The 19,034-nt window shown below is 34.9% G+C and overlaps 1 protein-coding gene across 1 annotated transcript in view; it reads right to left on the bottom strand.

Annotated features, from left to right (window-relative positions):
* The window catches only part of Cbp80 (Nuclear cap-binding protein subunit 1), a 393,330-nt gene that overhangs the window by 179,058 nt on the left and 195,238 nt on the right, over positions 1 to 19,034 (bottom strand). The window contains exons 13-14 of the mRNA XM_090368459.1: positions 11,249 to 11,359; positions 1,608 to 1,672 (exon numbers count right to left, since the gene is read on the bottom strand). Coding sequence (XP_090224585.1) covers positions 1,608 to 1,672; positions 11,249 to 11,359 — 176 coding nt within the window. The remainder of the gene's footprint in view (positions 1 to 1,607; positions 1,673 to 11,248; positions 11,360 to 19,034) is intronic.

Genomic DNA, 19,034 nt, shown 5'->3' with positions numbered 1-19,034 from the left:
GCCGGGCTCCAGTCTTTTGAAGTGAGAGATTCGTACAATGTCTAAACGGAACAAGGAGACATTGTCATATTACTGCTTCAATAAAAGAACTAAGAGCCTGGCAAAAAGGTGCTAACAATTAGGTGGCAAGTTAAAATCTCCACAAAAGGGTGTTAAGTAGATGGACGAAGGTGGTTTAGGAGCCAGTGATACAGATCTTTGATAATTTCTATGGTTGGTCCTGGAGGAATATAAACCGAAGTGATGTCAGTGTGGCTAGACTGAAATCATAGCGAGATGATGATTGAATCAAAAGATTCGGTTGTAGCTGAAGTTGAGTGTTCAAAGGCAAAGAGGGTGGTATTAAACAGTATGGCCACTCCACCATCTCTAGAGTGATCCCTGGAGGTGTGCAACATACAGACGCTATACAGAATAAGAAGTCTTGAATCATTTCAAACCAAGTTTTTGCCAGAAAGATGTCTGCAACCTGAGAGAAAAAAAGCTGTTTGGCTGCATCTAACTTGTTCCCAATGGAACTGATATTTTGAAATATCTGTGTAACAGCAGCAGGACTACTGTTGCACAGACCCTATATTACATAATTTCTCGCTGCTTGAAAAAAAAAAAAAAAAAGAAAAAAAAAGTGAAATATATACAGTACATATATAAACATTTGATGATATATGAAAAACCTTGTACGCATATTCTGAAAATTTTTTTGCATAGCTTTCATAGTGTTATTGTGACAGAGAAGAATCAAATCACATAAAAAGACAGATTCTCCTTTATTGACCTGGAGAGTTGTTTGATTGAGTTTTACTGGCATGAGGAACAACAGCTATAATGTCAGGTAAGCAAAATTGACAAAAATCAGGATTTTGCTAACTCTTTAACAGATTACCATGAACAAGGGAACTCTATTTATGAAACATTATAAAGATAACAAAAATGATACACAATAATGTTAAATTTATATGCACAAGTCAATAGTTTCTAAAAAGTTAAATAGTAAAAGCAGCTGGTACCCATGTCATGACACATTGTTAGGTGAAATGAAACTATGCTCAGTCAAATTTTATGGTAATTTTACTGATAAAATCTGTACATGGCTCAGACAGATGGATAGAAATAGAAAAAAATATGTTATATGTTATTAAACTTAAATAAAATATACTAAATGGTTAAAAAGAGATGTCACAGTAGTTGCACATAGAAGGGTCAGTAATCCCCAACAGAAAAGGATCTGTAAGGTACCATGTTCTATGCAGAGTCAAGCAAGAACTTCTTCACAGCTCATGTGCAGATTGGACCTCCTAATATGATCACATTTAATCAATTAAATATCATAGTGACTAAAATGTTGGAAGACTGTCACACTACATAGCTGCATTCATGGTATCACTGATGACAATTAGTACTCCAAGTTTAAATCATGCAAAACAAGCCAATACATAGTGCTACTACCACCGAATTTTATTGTCAGTGCAATATAATCTGACCTTCCATAGCAGTCACGAAGCATCCAAAGCTTATTATAGCATATTTTTCTTTATAAGTAATTAATGCAAATATATTCTTAAATGTTTCCTGCATTTTCATTTCAAAAAAGCAAAAAAAGAACTCACCTATCAACACAGTCGACATTCATAGTGTCCAATCGCTCATAAAACAATTCTACAGCTTGAGCCAACTAAAAACAAGTTTAGGAAAACAATCTGATAAATTTATAAATTTTCTTCTTCAAAAGGAAACTTAAAAACAGAATAAAGCAGACCTTGAAAAAATATATATATATTCTAACAAAGCAAATCATACTACTCTTATTATCCAGAATACTCCAAATAATAAGGGACCTGTTGATGTAACAAACTTGAAATACAATATCACAATTCTTTCAAGGAGTGTTACTGGCTCTTCCTAATGAAAATGCATGTAAGGTATACATAAAATATTATAATTTTTCAGTGTATTATACTTTATTAGGGTTAGAGTGTTATTATAACATCATATACTTTTGTTGCTAAAATCAGCAGTCAGAAATTTAACCCCCATCGTATACTATTGAGTTCCTATCCAATGAACAATTTGTAGGGCACCCAGTGGAGAATACTTTGAGTAAAAAATAAATAACTTGCTGTCCATATATAAAATATGCAGGATTAATTTGTCTGCAGTAGTATAATACTTGATACGATTCAGAAATCAAATTTAATGGAAAAGAAATCCATCCTCTGGGAAGTGCACTTTTTTTTTTTTATAAAAGTATATAATTAAAAGAAAATGATTTACAAATGAAAAATTCACAAAACCCTCCTACCATTACTTCTATCCAAAAATTAGATAACTATAAATGAAAAATGTCATAAAATCAACCCGAGATTCAAAATTGAAGATACTGAATGTGTGTGAGCATATGACTGATATTTCCTGCACCAGACACCCGTATGAATAGCCAGTCATTAAGTAAAAAAGGGACCTGGGTTTGTGTCCAAAACTGGACAGAAGAAACTTTATTAAATTTATCCATACCATAATCAAGTTAAGTGATCTCAGGAGAGGAAAATCACAAAAGACATAAGAGCAACAGAAAGTTTCTGGAGATAAAGAAAAGCTTGTGGAGTTAGAATATTAAATAGGCAGCGATCATGTAACTAATCATAACCAACAGCAGGCTATCAGCTGACAAAAGGTTTAAATTTTTTGAATTCTGCTTTAACTACACCAATGTCTGATCTTTTTCTAATCCAATTTAATTTTATTTTTATAAAGAAAAACTTGAAGATCTAAATATGTTTTTGCACATTTTTTCAAAGAAATAAAACTTTTATTAATGATGCTGAAATTAAAAAGAAAACATAAGCAAAATATAAATATCAAACTATTAGTCACTTACACTGGATCCAAAGTTAATTTTAGGGCCATGTCAGCCAGAAAAGAATGAAAAATCCTAAGTGCGTGAGTGCATGTGCATGCGTGTGGACATGCATAACACAGATGAGTTAAATACAATATTCAGTTTCAGTGCCATCGTGGTATGGTAGGCATCTGGCAATTGCCTAGGGTGCCATTTGGGTAGGGGTGCTTCGCCATTGTGTGGATTATTTAATTTTATGGGTAATTCATATGCTATAGGCAAATCTTGATTTGTCTAGGGCTCAAAAATATCTCATGACGGCACTGTTTAGAAAACAAGCATGCAAAAATTCACATTAATGTATGCACAAACATTAATGTTTCGTCAAATAGATAAATAATGGTAATCAATATAATAAACCACTACATATTGTTAATAATAACAAACTGAGACAAGAAACCATTCATACAATAATTAAATATAAAATAAATAGTATCTAAATTCTGCGGCAGCAGTAATTGGATGAATTGGATGAAAAAAGTTTATTATGCTGAAAATGAGAGTAACAAGTTCAGTCAGCAAGCAAAAACAGCAACAATTGCAGGTCACTTGACAGATGTTTCAATATATATTTCCAGTCACACTAAACTGTTAACTTCCAAAATTACTAAAGGACACAATGGTTTATATTTTGGAAGATGCTGAAAGTTTCAGCCATTAATCCTGAATCAATGATTAATGTCCAATTGATATTTTCGAGTGCCATTTCAGGCCTGTGTAACTACTGCCAAATCTAGATAATTCTTAAACAAAAAGAAATTACAGTGCAATTGAAAATGCCAAATCCTAAACACAAAATGAGATATCAATTTAAGTGGATTATTCAAAACACATGGAGGGGGGGGGGGAGTTCAGAATTGGAAACTGTGTGCATGCATATGGACACAATTAACTGCACTTTCTTTAAAACATTTTACTAAAACTGGGATAACAATTAAAATTCATATATATCACATTGTCCATCCCCTCTTCATGGTGTTCATCGCTGGATTTAGAATTAAAACTGAAAAAAAAAAAAAAATAAATAAATAAATAAAAACACTATCATTCAAAAAACTATTACTAATTTTTAATATCCATTACAATTAATGTTAAAAAGGAAGAATAAATACATACATTTCTTCCTCCGGCTTTTCCTTCATCCTCAAACAGGTTATACTATATTAAAATACAACTACTGAACTCTTTATCAGTACAGTATGCTTCCAAACAGTAATACACAAGATTTTTCTGTCTCTGGATTTCTGTTTTGACTATCTGTTAGACATCAACTTATGATTACCTAAAGAAAAATACTGTTGCATACATTTCCCTCTTCACAAATGCTTAGTCAAAGAGTTGCTCATAACAATGTCTTGCTATATAGACTTGTCTGGGATAAAAGTAATCCCAGAGGAATGTACTAACTGTGTGGTACTACACTTAGGGTGGTAGAAAATGAAAAAGACCTGGGAGTAATTGTGCAGTCAGATATGAAGTTTTCTGAGCAATGCAGACAGGCGGCCAGAGCAGGTCATGGGGTTTTGTCAATGATATACAGGAATTTTGCTAGCATAGCAAAGCAAATCCACATCCTTCCTAAAATGAGGCCTCCAGGCCTGAGGTCTGGAGGCCTCATTTTAGGAAGGATGTAGATTTGCGAGGGGAATGAAGGGAATGATCCTCTTACCAAGAGAGGCTCAAGTTCTGCAAATTGCAGCGGCTGGAGACTAGGCACCTGCGAGGTGATCTGATTGAGATGTATAATGGGTTGAGCACGCTGAATTCTGATGGGATTCTTACACTTGCTCAGATTAGCATTAGCAGAGGCATTTGATGCAAGAAAGCAAGCTTATGCAGCAGCATCAGCCAAAAAAAAAAAAAAAAAAAAAAACAAACCCACTTCCACTTCACCCCTCTGTTCATTCAAAATACCTGTCCAGCTGAGCCTTAAACTTATTTAGGCTATCAACCTCCACTACAAGGGATGGAAGTCTGTTCCACCAACCAACCACCCGCTGGCTAAAGACAAATTTCCGCACGTCTATCCTACATATCTGTCTTTCCTCAATTTGAATTTATGCCCTCTCAGGTGATTATTCTGAGCTACAGGAAGAATCCCATCAGCATTGAGCATGCTCAAACCATTCAAGGCTTTATACACCTCTATCAGATCACCTCGCTAGTGCCTAGTCTCCAGACACTGTAATTTGCAAAACTTAAGCCTTTCTTCGTAAGAGCACCCCTTTGTTCCATTCACTAATCTTGTTGCCCTTCTCTGTACTCTTTCCAGCAGCTCTACATCCTTCTTGAAATGAGGCCTCCAGACCTGTATACAGTACTCCAGGTGTGGCCTGACCATTGCCTTATACAAGGGAATAATCACCTCCTTATCCCTGCTGGAAAAATTCCTGTATATCATTGACAATACTCCATGAGCTACTCTTGCAGCCCGTCTGCACTGCTCAGAGAACTTCATATCTGCCTGCACAACAACCCCCAAGTCCCTTTCATTCTCTACCACTGTCAGTGTTGTACCACAGAGTTGATACGTTGCTCTGGGGTTGCTGTTTCCCATGTGTAGTACTTTACATTTGTCAATGTTAAACTTCATTTGCCACCTCTCAGCCCATCTGCTCAACCTTTCCAGATCCTGTTGCAGCAGCATAGTGTCAGTAGTGTCCTTGACAACCCTGCCAACCTTTGTATCGTCAGCAAATTTGGACATTAAGCTTGATATACCATCATCAATATCATTTATAAATACAGAAAACAATAATGGACCCAACACTGAGCCCTGAGGGACTCCACTAATAACATTAGTCCACGATGAGCAGTGTCCATTGATTACCACTCTCTGTCTTCTCCCCCTCAACCACCCCTTTATCCATAGCAGCAATTTGCCTCCAATGTCACACTGCTCCAATTTGTGTAGCAGTCTTCCATGTGCAACAGTATCAAAAGCCTTTCTAAGATCCAAGTATATAATATCAAAGCTATTCCCTGCATCCAGTTCTTTTGTGACTGCATCATAGTATCCAATCAAATTGGTCAGGCAAGACTTCCCCTTAACAAAACCATGCTGTGTCCGAGCTATAACTGAAGTCTTGTCTAAATAATCCTGCAGTGCTTCTTTAACCAGTGCCTCCATTAATTTTCCTGGAACAGAAGTTAAGCTCACAGGTCTATAATTACTTGTGTCAGCCTTTGATCCTCCTTTGTGAATTGGGGTCACATTTGCACATTTCCAGTCTATGGGTACCTCCCCTGAGTCCAAGGAAGCTCTCATAATTATGGCTAAGGGTTTGCTTACTTCCTTCGCTGCCTCCTTTAATATAACTGGATAGATCCCATCCACCCCAGGTGCCTTTCTTGTGTTTATCTTCAACAGTTTCTCCTCCACTTTACTCCCAGTTATTTCAAGATTCTGTAGCTTACTGCTAGAGTTGAATACACCTCTGGCATTCCCCTCGCTGAATAACTCCTCATGTGTGAATGTCGATGCAAAATATTCATTTAGTTTGTTAGCTACCTGAGCAGGATCATCAACACTTGACCCATCAATATCAAGTGGACCAATCTGATTCATCCCCTTCCTTCTAGAGTTTACATAAGTAAAGAACTCTTTGCTGTTTTTCTTTGCATCCCTTGCCAAGGATTTCTCGTAATCTGCCTTCGCCTGCCTAACCTCCTTTGTAACTTGGTTGCATATCAACTTGTATCTATCATAGGCTTCTGTGTCATGTGTTAATTTGTAAGTATCCCATGCATTTTTCTTCTCTGCCATATGCCTCATTAGTTCATCTGACATCCATTTTGGCCTAAACCTTGAACAATATTTCTTAGTTGGTATGTAAAGCCTAGTAGTTTCCAAGATAAGTTCTTTGAATGCTTCCCATTTTGAATTTGCTGTTGATAACATCATCAGTTGGTCCCACTGTATAGAATTTAAATACTGTCTCAGTCCATCGTAGTCACCTTTACGGAAGCAATAACCCTTCCCTTTACCCCTAATGGTAGTTACCTCTTTGAGTAAATCCCACTTCAGCACACTGTAATCACTGCCACCTAGTGGTTCATTTATCTGCAGACTCTTAATGCATGAAGAATCACTGCTCATAATCAAATCAAGAGTATTACTCCCTCTAGTTGCCTCCTGAACATGCTGATGTAGAAAACAATCATCCAATAAATCCACAAAAGCCCTGCTAGTGTGTGTGAGTGACCAGCCCCCAAATTCCAGTCAATATCTGGGAAATTAAAATCTCCCATTATAAGACTCTCTGATTTACTGGCCCACTCTATTTCCCTGTACAGTTTCTTATTATACTCATCAGAGTCATTAGGCCTATAGCACACTCCTACTCTCAATTTTGATCTCCCAATGCTTATGTCACACCAAACTGACTCAACACTGCACTGTCCAGCGATGTCGACTGGCTTCACTTCCTTGGTTTTTATGTGTTTCTTAACTAATAGCATAACCCCTCCCCCTTCCTATCCTGTCTATCCTTTACGTAGACGTTGTATTCCCAAAATTCCAGTTCTGCATCCCTTATATCTGTGTGACACCACGTCTCTGATATCCCAACAATATCTGCCTTTGATGTTTTGAGCAATACCTCAAATTCATCTAATTTATTTACTAAACTCCTAGCATTGGTGTACACGCAAGTATACCTGCACCTGTTTCTATTCTTAGCTACCCTAACACAACCCATGTGTTTACTTGTACCGCAATGGCTCCCAGCAATCTCTGAAATACCATGCATCTTGTTTTTCAGGCTTCTGCTCATTCTAATAGAAGCAGTGCAAGAATCTCTTTCACCTCTGCCAGTGGCTACTGTCAATCTATTATGAACCTAAGGGAACATAAATTCAAATTGAGGAAAGACAGTTGTGGAATAGATGTGCGGAAATTTTGCCTTTAGCCAGCGGGTGGTTAATTGCTTGAACAAACTTCCATCTGTTGTTGTGGAAGTTGATAGCTTAAATAAATTCAAAGAGGAACTGGACAAATATATAGAGGGAATGGTTGTGTGAATTTTTTTTTATTATTATTATTATTATTATTTTTTTAACTTAATTTTATTTATTCTTTATTTATTTATTTTTATTTTTTGGCTGATGCTACACAAGCTCATATGCTTGCTTTCTTGCATCACATACCTCTATTACTATTACGAAAATTTACAAAGTTTCAGCAGAAAGAAAGAAAGATCTCAATTTGTGTTCTCCTCTCACATGGGTAAATATTCTTTGACACTACGCATTGCTATGAAGAATTATTAAAATTCCAAGAATGACCTGCCATAATTCATTATATTTCATGCTTCCTTGTACACTAATCAGTTCTCTGAAAATGGACAACTGCACATCAATTCTTCCTTCTTTCATAATAGTGACTGGTAAGTTCTTACACTGAAAATGACAAAACAGATGGTACAAAGCATTTATTCCTTCATTTATTTCCTTGTTTTCAATGATATTGAAAAGTGCTGGAATGTGAAAAGTGCTAAATGTACAACAAAAATTTCAAAATTTGAAAATTACTGTAAATTGAAATTTGTGCTATCTCAGCATTCATAAGAATATAATCTTTCAATAATAAAATAAAAAAATTAAAAAAAAAAAACTGAATTTTTTACTCTTGTTTTAGACTCTCCAAAACCTGGTAAAATAAATACCTATAAATAAATCAGAGAATCATCCATCTTGCTTAGTTTTCCATGGTGATCAACACTCAAAATGTAAGTGAAGATTTCACCGCTGTTAGTACAATAAATTTGAACATAACATCATTCAACATATCAAGTTGGTACATGAACATAACCTTGGTACATGGACTTTCTGTATCCTAAATGTACCTGTGGAACTGATGAGGATTAGGCCCATGTCCTACATGACTTCCCCAGTTATCATCCCCACAGATGTAGACTACTGTCCAAGACTAAATCCATAAACTGCAGGAAACAACCCTGTGGGTATAAACATTTAGAAAATGCTATTTCTATTTTGAATGCACAGTCTTCCATAATCAGTATAGAGGTTTTAGGGGGAAACTGGGGCATAAGCTCAAATTTATGTTGGATTTTCTTACATGTGCTATCTTGATATTAACTTACCAACGAACTGAAATCGCACCGATTATAGTTCACTAGCAAATATAAAGCTATCCAGTTTTTAGTATCCCTGATCACAGGCCAGCGTGACTTCATCTGGGATCTACCTTCTATGCTAAATAACACTCAAAACCAAAAGAACTACTCCAACTATAGTGAAATTTCTGACTAGTAGATTTTCATCTCATTTCTTTCAAGCTAGTTTCTCATCTTGATATTGATGTCTGTCTTTAAGCAATGTGTACAAGAAAAGAATTTTAGACTCTCTCTACTTTGTTTTTTCTTTATTCTTTTTTTTCATTAAATTTTAACAGATCTTCACATTCAACAGTATTTTTTTAACATTTTACTTTTTGGTTTTGTTAAATCATGTGCCTGTTTTATACACTGCTTATTCTTATATCATGTAAACCCACTCTATCTTGTCTATACCAGAGTATTGTTCCAATCTTGTTTGGATGGCAATAAATAATTACATACAGGGTGTTCTATTAAAAGAGACGAGGGTTTAAATTATTTATTTTTTATGTTTAGGCCATTTGTCATGTAACCCTTTTTTGTCATACTTGGGTAAAAGTTTTGAATTTGATATTAAAATTGCACTACATGTTAACTGTTTAGATTTTACGATTTATAAATTAAAATTTTGCCTTATCAACTGTTTTTTCTGAGCAGGAAAGTTGATCCCTGGCCTTGGTTAAGTTTAAAACATGATTGGTGTACTTCTGAAAAGAATGTAAACTATTTTATTTGAAAAATAAAAAAATAAACTAAACAAAAATAATAACAGCACAACAGTCATAGCATGCCAAGATGTGACAAACTGTCAATGTGCATGTTTCAAAAAGCAAAAAAATCACACACAGCCATTGCAACTGTTTTGCTTTTTATTCAAATAAAATTAGTTTACAGTCATTTTACAAGTACAGCAATGACATTTTTAGACTAAACTAAAGACGAGAAAAAACTTTCCCACTGAGAAACAAAAAAGTTCTTTAGTTAAAATTTCGAAAAAATCATTTCATGTTTCTATTATGTCTGTAACAAATTACAGGAAGACATTATTTTCAATCTTTGTTTGCTTGGGAACCTATGCTTGGCATATATTAAGCAATCCTATATATACAAGATGTCAAAATTCAGGACACACTTGATAATTGGTTTTAATTACCTTGGGTTAAAAAGTTAGCAGAATGCAAGGTCATTTTCTAAATATGTATTCATTCAAGATAAAGTGTTAGAGGAGGACTATTCTATTTTCAAAATTAGAGAGCACTGAAGCTCCTGTATGTAATATACATCACAAGTTGCAGTGTTTGTTGTTGTTTGTTATTTGGTTTTTAGGAGCATTAGCAACTAAGGCCATATTGCTCCGGGATATGCGGTGGTCATTCCCTGACCTTTCTGCATCTTCCGTATTTGATGGTCACGGGCTCGAACCCCAGTCTAATCAAGAAGCATGTGCTATGCACTGCTGCTCCTGCTCACCCGGCTATGGAGGTGCCTACGCAAGTTGCAGTAACACTTAAATTACTCACTTTTATCATTTAAGCCAGTATGGGATGGTGGCTATTGGTCTGACAGGTACTTCAGCGATATATCTTTGCCAGTTAAAGAATAGCGTGCAACTCCATTTACCTTTCTAATTAAGCATACAAACTTACTCAAGTAGTTTTTAGAAGTGACATTACTTTCCTCCCTCCCCCCGACCCTGAATTATACATAAAAGAGACTACACTTGGTATGATAATTTTTGTCTTCAGTTTGATATAAACAAGTACAATTCTTCTCATCAGATGATTAATGACAGCTGATATGTAAAGTTAGAAACTATTCATTTTATGTTTGAATTATTATGAAATACTTTCTTGACTATTATTTATTTTACAAGAAAGACACACTGAAGAGTAATAAAAAAATCATAAAATAAATATGGTAAAAATAAAAAGTCAGATAAAATATAGATAACAAGATAATTAAAATAGGGCCTTGTAGATCCATTTTTTTTATAACCCTGTTCTGCATTTGAATGAAGCAAGAAATTTTAAAATGTCACTTAAATAATTCAGACATGTAGGTTATTCACACACAGACTTGCACACGTATAAAACAAGTACAGAAATGCCTTGTTTTAATAATAAAATATAATTAAAAATATATTAATTAGATCAAGTTCATTAAAAGAATCAGACTTTGCTCACTTAGACATAAAACTGAAAATGCAAAATCTTAAAAAAAAAAAAAAGGATACAACTTGAGGCATAGAACTGGGCTGAAGTTTGCTTAGTTCTAAAAGTAAAGATCCCAAACATACTTCAAGATATGGCGAGGTTGGTAATTTGAAAAATTCTGAGAAGATCACCTACAGAACAAATATTAAAATTATCAAGACATTAATAAAATCTCTTTAAATGTTCCAAATTACAAAGTCACAATAGCAATGATTTTAAAGTTCATAATTCATCATAGCACTGAAACAACAGAAACAACTAGCATGGAGTAAAAATGGAGTCCCAAGTTGAATGATGATGATTTGTGTGTGGGGGGGGGGAGAGAGAGAGAGAGAGGACAGGACTGAAATTTAATTTTCAAAAAGGAAACTAAGGCCAGTATGACCTCAATCAGCTAAACAGTTAGTACGAGGAGAGAGAATGGAATATCTTAGTATTAAGTATCAGTCATACATGTGGGGAAGCCATAGATTCTTGTTGCAGCAGCCAAAAGAAAAAAATGAATGAATAAATAAAATAATAATATGGAAAATAACCAATAAAAAGAAATAAATTACACACAATAAAAGGTAACAATAAAAATAAAAAAATAAAATGAAGTGCAACATCAATTTACTGTGTCTCATTATAATCACAGTTTCAGACAACACTTGCTGTCCTGTCACCAATAGAAATATAAAATGTGGTTTATGGCAAGATGCAGATTTCACAATCCAATAGCAGAAACAAAGGCTATATTATATCTCAACAGAGTAGAACCTGCTATTGCAAAAATTGCCAAAGTATGGACTGCTGAACTGCTATATTTACTTCTGCAGTATCTTCTCTCAATTATATGATTAAATTTTTATGAAAAACTGTTACCTCAGAATAATTACTGTAGATGCTCAGTTTCTTTCCATATCACCTCAATTAGACATGCAATAAAAAAAAAAACATTAATGAATCTTTAACTGCATGTGGGAAACTCACAAAATTAAACATTTAGCTGTGATAGGGGAAGGAATAACAATATACTGTTATAAATTTTTGTGAACAACAGCATTTGACATTCTTTTCAAGGATGACATCATATTTAGAATGGGGGAAACTGGTAAAACCATAATGAAGCGTTACATAAACTAATGAACAGTTTGTCTATTTTTATGAGTTGCTGCTACTAACCACAGTTAAGTGTCCTCTGTAATTATACTTCAATACTATAAAATTCAAGTGTTGTTCATAACCCAACTATATTACACTATTGTCTGTGGGAAGTGATTTCTGGGAATAGCTTAATAGCTTCAAGGGATACCTGGTTGTTTTTTTTTTTTTTTTTTTGTACCCTTGACTACTCAGCCACAGCAGCCATTTGATATGTGGCTGAGTTGTTACTTATTTCCAGTTTATGCACTATACTATAAATTTGTTGAAGCACTGCTATTTAATATATTTTTTTATTTTAAAATACAGCATTATTAGGACGAAAAAGAAAAAACACTATAGTAACAGTGTATTTGCCATTTAAAACTCATGGCAAAAAAGCAGGCAAAATGAAAGTTGATTATATAAAAATGCTTCCTTAATAGATCATCCTTTAGGCGTTGTTCATTGTTTTAGAAACTGAAAGAAAAAAAGTTTAAAAAGTTAAAGTGAAACTAGTTAAATTTTATTTTCAGCTAAAACTCAGATGTTAAAGTTCTTCCCTTATACCTGTGTTATATCAAGGTTGCATTGTATATAAAAAATAAAAACTACTATTGCTGACCTCCTTCATGATGAACTGTATATACCAAGAATAAATTACTAAAAAGAAAAACTAGAGTCAAAAACTTCCACAAGCTTCCATCTTCACCCCCGTAATAAATGTTTAATTGGAATGGTTTCCTCCCTCCAGTAATTTTATTTTATAAATATTAGTTCTGGAATCATTTATATCAGAGAAAATTTCACCATTCCATTAATTTTACTATCCCTTCTCAGAAACCTATGAATCACAATCAAGTCTCCCTGGCTGCCAAGCTCTGTACCAAAAAAAATTTGAAGTGACTGCTCATACTGATCTGTTGAAATATGACATGTGGAATTTTCCATAAAATGGGCAAATTATGGTGCCAACAGGCCAGGTACTTGGACTTGATAGTACTGGGTAGCCTAGTGGTTAACAGCTAATGCTGAACTCTTCCAGCACAGCACAGAGGAACACCTATTTTAGGAGGTCCTTCATACTGAAGAGGAACTGGAAAGTAATTTGAGCCATACCATGCTTTGAGACAAAGATTTTCATTATAGAATTACCAGCGGATGAACACTGCAGCTTTGAGCTTGTTAATCAATGAGGTAGGACAATAAGCCATATTAGACCTATATTTATTTTGTCCTTTTGATAGTTTTGGGGAAGGACAATGGCAATGAGGATGATGGAGGGGGGGAGAATATGGAGACATCAAGAGAATTTGACTACTCACTGGCATCAAGAGAATTTGAACAAATAGATTTAATATGACCCTTTGAATTTGGAAAGGCTGAACTCTGCTTGAATGGGAAGGGGAAGATTGGTTGAAATAAGTAATCTGATGGTTTCTGCAATATTAAGACCATCACCTTGAGGGGTACTGATTTTGTTATCAACTTGGCCCTCAATGGAGATTAACTTATGAAGCATAGTGAGAACACATGTACCGAAAGGAAGGAAGGAAGGAGCCATTAAACAGCATGGATCTTTGGCATCAAGCTCTAGAGAGTGTAAAAAGGTGGGATGATTCACTAAGACAATTGAAGGTATAGTGGTAATTACAGGATATGGGAGGCTCGCTTCCTCAGTAGTCAAAGGCACTCGAAGTGGATTGGTATCACTTGGGGTGGGTACAGATATTAGCTTGCTTTCGTGTTATAGTGAGCCAGTTAATTTCTCAATGTAGACATCAGCAGAGAGAAATCAATAGAATCCTTAGTTTCCTGCAAGCTTACTGTCTGCAAGAAACTAAGGATTCTATTCTGTATTCATATAAAATATATTTCTGGGCTAAATGCCTAAGAGTATGAAGGAATTCATTTATGCATGGGTAATGCATAAATAATGCACAAACATCATTTCTACTACCAAGGTAGTTTTTTAATGCATCATTTGATACTATGCATGAGAACCCATTGTGAAGGTATTCACAATATAAGATATAATCAAATAACGCATTAAAACTACCTTGGTAGCAGAAATGATGTATGTGTGTGTGCATTAACCATGCATAAATAAATTCCTTCATACTCTTAGGCATTTAACAAAGAATATCTTTTAGATTAAACCATGCACACCATCAGACATCTCTCGTATTGTAGAGTTATACTTCATAACTGGATTGTCGCAACAACAGGGTACCTGCCCACCCACTAATGAGAAGCCAATAAGCTCCCAGACCGTTCCTGTCTGGGTGGTGGTGGTATCTGCCGAGAATAAGTAACATTAGTCTTTCTCCATAGGTGAAGCGTTACTTATTCGAGGTAGTGCAATACCATAGGAACTCGTTGTGAAGGTATTCATAATATGAGATATAATCAAACAATGCATTAAAAATACCCTGGTAGTAGAAATGATGAGTGTGTGTGTGTGTGTGTGTGTGTGTGTGTGTGTGTGTGTGTGTGTGTGTGCGCGTTACCCATGCATAAATAAATTCCTTCATATTCATATAGGTAACTACAAATGAGAAGGTCAACATTAATTCATGAAAAATTAGGGAGACAAAAGAATCAAACATATCTGTATGTGAATAATAATTAATAGACAGGTTCCCTCCATATGGAAACCGATACAAGCATAATATATGTTCATGGTGGAATTAACCATAAACATAATACATAAACATGTATTATGTTCATGTAGATATAAGCAGTACATATATTATCAGTCTTTACAGACAAAAAAGACCCATTGTAGGGTGGAGTGGCTGAGCAGCATGAAATTATCAATACTGAAATTACAGGTAATTGTTTATTTCAAAAGCTTTTGAGACTATGATGGCAAGCAGGACTCTTGGAGATGAAGGCATATAACCAGTAAATGGGAAGGAGGGGGCAGAGTGCCTAGAACCATTAAGGTAAATTATCAGATATTCACTGGAATCAGGAGATATGCTTTAGGATGAGAGGTGCCAATGTACTGAGGTGGTTCTAAGGGTGAAGTAGATAAATAAAGAGTAGTCAGTCTGGTTTCAGACCACAGAAATTTTCAGAAATTAAATTTAATTTCGCTAAAAATTAAATTTCACTACCAAAATACACATTTTATGTTAAAATACAGCCATATGACTGTTTGCCAGTACAGTATGCTTTTAAACATTAGCTTACCTAACATATTTTTCTTTTAACATGGATTTCTGTTTGAAATGTCTTTTAAACAATCCAAATGGAAATTTACAGACAGAATATGATATTCCTTCAAGAAAAATACTTTAATGACAGGTAGTTCTCCTACGAGAAATTAATCTGTCAAGAATAACTTATATTATTTTATGCTTCAGTGCACAACTGTCCATTCTCTTTACAAGGGACTACTGTACATTGAGACTACAAAGAGTGACAGCAGAAAATTTGAGCTGCAGAAATTGGATAAGTTTTTGGAAAATTTTAACATTTTTTCCCTCTTAATCAACATACTAAACAGAATTTAATATATAGTTTAATTGTCCAAATCACATATGATAGCTTATTTTTAAATTTCGTTAAGGATATAATAAGGATTTCTTATTATATAATAAGTTACAAATTTAACATTTAACAATAATCAGTGTCATTGAGCATGTCACTGATTATTTCAGCAAGAACACTATCTCATTATTAGTAACTCACAGTATATAGGACATCATACTATTATGATACTATTAGTAAACTTCAGTGTTTGGATGGTCACAGCCACACATTTTGGCATTTTGTATTAAGTGAGGAATTTACAAAGTCACTAGATTATATCCAGAAATGTTGTTATTGTAGGTTTAATGGTGCAACAGCAACTAAAGGCCATTATGCACCAAACAATGGTAGAAAATAACAGGTGCATTAAAAGTCAGATATGCATGTTTTACATAGAATTTAGCAAATTCTGCCATAGCACTGAATATTTTTTTTTTTTTTTTTTACCCCTTTAGGAAAGTGAAAACTGCAGTGATCAGATCTGTCATCTAAAATTTGTTTCAAAGTAGGAGTGATTTGGGTTGCACTGCATTGACCCAAATCATTTCTACTTTGAAACAAATTTTAGATGATTAAGGTGCATGTGGCCTTCTCTTAGTCTTGCAAAACTGACTTCTTTACGATTCGAACACAAATTGTATGGCTATGACTGGAGATTCAGTCATGGTTATACAATTCGGATTTAATCTGGAGTTTTCTGCCTTCCTAATTTTGCCAGATGACTTGCAATGATTTATATTTCGATTTATTACAAACTTTTTTGTAGTCAGTGAAAGGAATTTTAAAAGAGGCATCAACTGGTTTCATAGTAAATTTGGCTGCATAGTCGGAATCTCACTGCCAAGTATGTCAAAATAGCTAAGGACCCAAGAACATTTTATTACTTTCATCTCCTTGGCTAGATCATCAGGAATTTCTGAATATGATCAAGTAGGTAGTTGTGATGTTTCCTTGGTTGCTGTAAAGTGAGAATGGCACTGAGGCAGTCAGTGATTACTATTAGTAAACTGGTGCAATTTTATAGATCCAAGGCCATTTGTACTGCATACAGTTCAGCAGTAAATAAGTTAAAATCTAAAGGTAACTGACTGGAGATTATGGAGGAAGGAAAAACAACAGAAGCATTGATATAACAGTCAGTTTTGGAGCCGTCGATGTGACAATATTAATTACAAAATACATATTTTATAATTAATGATTTATGAAGCCGTTTTATATTATGTTAAGAAAGAGTCATTTTCGCCATTCTTGAAAGGGAAGATCATCACAGAAGCACATAAAGTTGGAGTCAATATGGGTGGCCGATGCAATTTGAGTCAGTTTGGTGTAACATAAGCACTGGGAAAACAAAAATGAGATTAGGAGTGTGCTAATTAGGAGCCTTATGACTGTGAAGTATACCAAACAACTATACAGAAAAATAGAGTGGGCCAGTAAATCAGAATGTCTAATAATAAGAGAATTTAACTTTCCAGATGTTGACTGGAATTTGTGGGTTGGTCGCTCACACGCTAGCAAGACTTTTGTGGATTTATTGGATGACTGTCTTCTACAGCAGCACATTAGAGAGGCAACAAGGGAAAGCAGTACTCTTGATATGGTTACAGCAGTGATTCTTCATGCATTAAAGATCTGCAGGTAAAAGACCCACTGGGTGGCAGTGATCACAGCATACTGATGTGGAATTTACTTAAAGAAATAACTACTATCAAGGGTAAACGGAAAGGCTTTCTTTCATAAGGATGACTATGGTGGTCTCAGTTTGTAAATTCTATGCAGTGGGACCAACTTATGATATTACCAAAAGCAAATTCTAAATGGGAAGCACTCAAAGAAATAATACCAAAATATATACCAACTAATGTACAATCATAGCAACTAAGAAATACTGTTCAAGGATTAGGCCGAAATGGATGTAAGATGAACTGATGAGACTTGTGGCAAAGAAGAAAAATGCATGGGATGCATAAAAATGATCACACAATACAGGAGCCTATGGCAGATATAAACTAATCTGTAATCAAAACATAAAGGAAGTTATGAGAAGTGCCTGGCAAAGATCCGCAGCAAGACTTCTTTTATATTAAGAGCAGAAGGAAGGAAGGAAGTAAAGAGTTGAATCACACTGGGCCACTTGTTTAACTGTTAATGACCCAGTTAAAGTTGCTGACAAGCTGAACAGATATTCTGCATCTACATTCAAACATGAGGAATTCATCAGTGAAGGGGATGCCAGAATATATCATACTTTAAGAGAGAGCTAAATGATTTTGTGATGTCTAAAAGGAAAGTGGAAGAGAAATTGTTGAAGCTAAACATAAAAAAGTTGCCTAAGGTGGAAGGGTATGATGATGATTTTGATTTTATTGGTGCAAAAACAACTAAGGTGCCAAGAAAAGGTGGAAGGGTTCTCCCCAATTAAATTAAGGGAGGCAGCAAAGGGGATAAAGCAAACCTTTAGTCATAATTATGAGAACATCCTTGGATTCAGGCAAGATCCTTTCGCTGGAGATTTGCAAATGTATCCCCAATTCGCAAAGGGGAATTAAAAGGTGGTATGAGTAATTACAGACCTGTTGGCTTAATGTCTGTTTCAGAAAAAGAATGTAGTCTGTTTAAAGAAATAATGCAGGATCATCTAGACAGGAATGTAATTATACTACAGTCACAGCAGTCGATCGGGCTAGCCAGGTGGGTAAAGTGCCTGCCTAGCAACCCAAAGGTAACGGGTTTGAATCCTGCCTCAGGCTTGGATTAGAGTAGTGATAAAACCATTGGAGGTATATTATGGCCACAGAAGCTGATGCGCCAACAACTAACAAAAATAAAATAAAATAATAAAAAGGCACAGCATTCATTTGTGAAGGGTCTTGTCTGACCAATCTAATTGGATACTATGATGCAGGTAACAAAGGAACTGGATGCAAAAAATAATTTTGATGTCATATACTTGGATTTCAGAGATGCTTTTGATACTGTTGCAGAGAAAAGACTGCTGTAGACAAATTGGAGCAATGTGGCATTAAGGGAATTTACTGCTATAGATAAAGTGATGGCTGAGTGGAAGAAGACAGAGTGGTAATTAATGGACACTGTTCTTCATGGGCTAATGTTATTAGTGGAGTTCCCCAGGGTTCAATGTTG

Source organism: Mastigoproctus giganteus, chromosome 2, assembly GCF_048544385.1.
Source record: "Mastigoproctus giganteus isolate SK-2022 chromosome 2, ASM4854438v1, whole genome shotgun sequence".
NCBI classification, from domain to species: domain Eukaryota; kingdom Metazoa; phylum Arthropoda; class Arachnida; order Uropygi; family Thelyphonidae; genus Mastigoproctus; species Mastigoproctus giganteus.
This window is presented reverse-complemented; position numbering and strand designations above follow the sequence as displayed.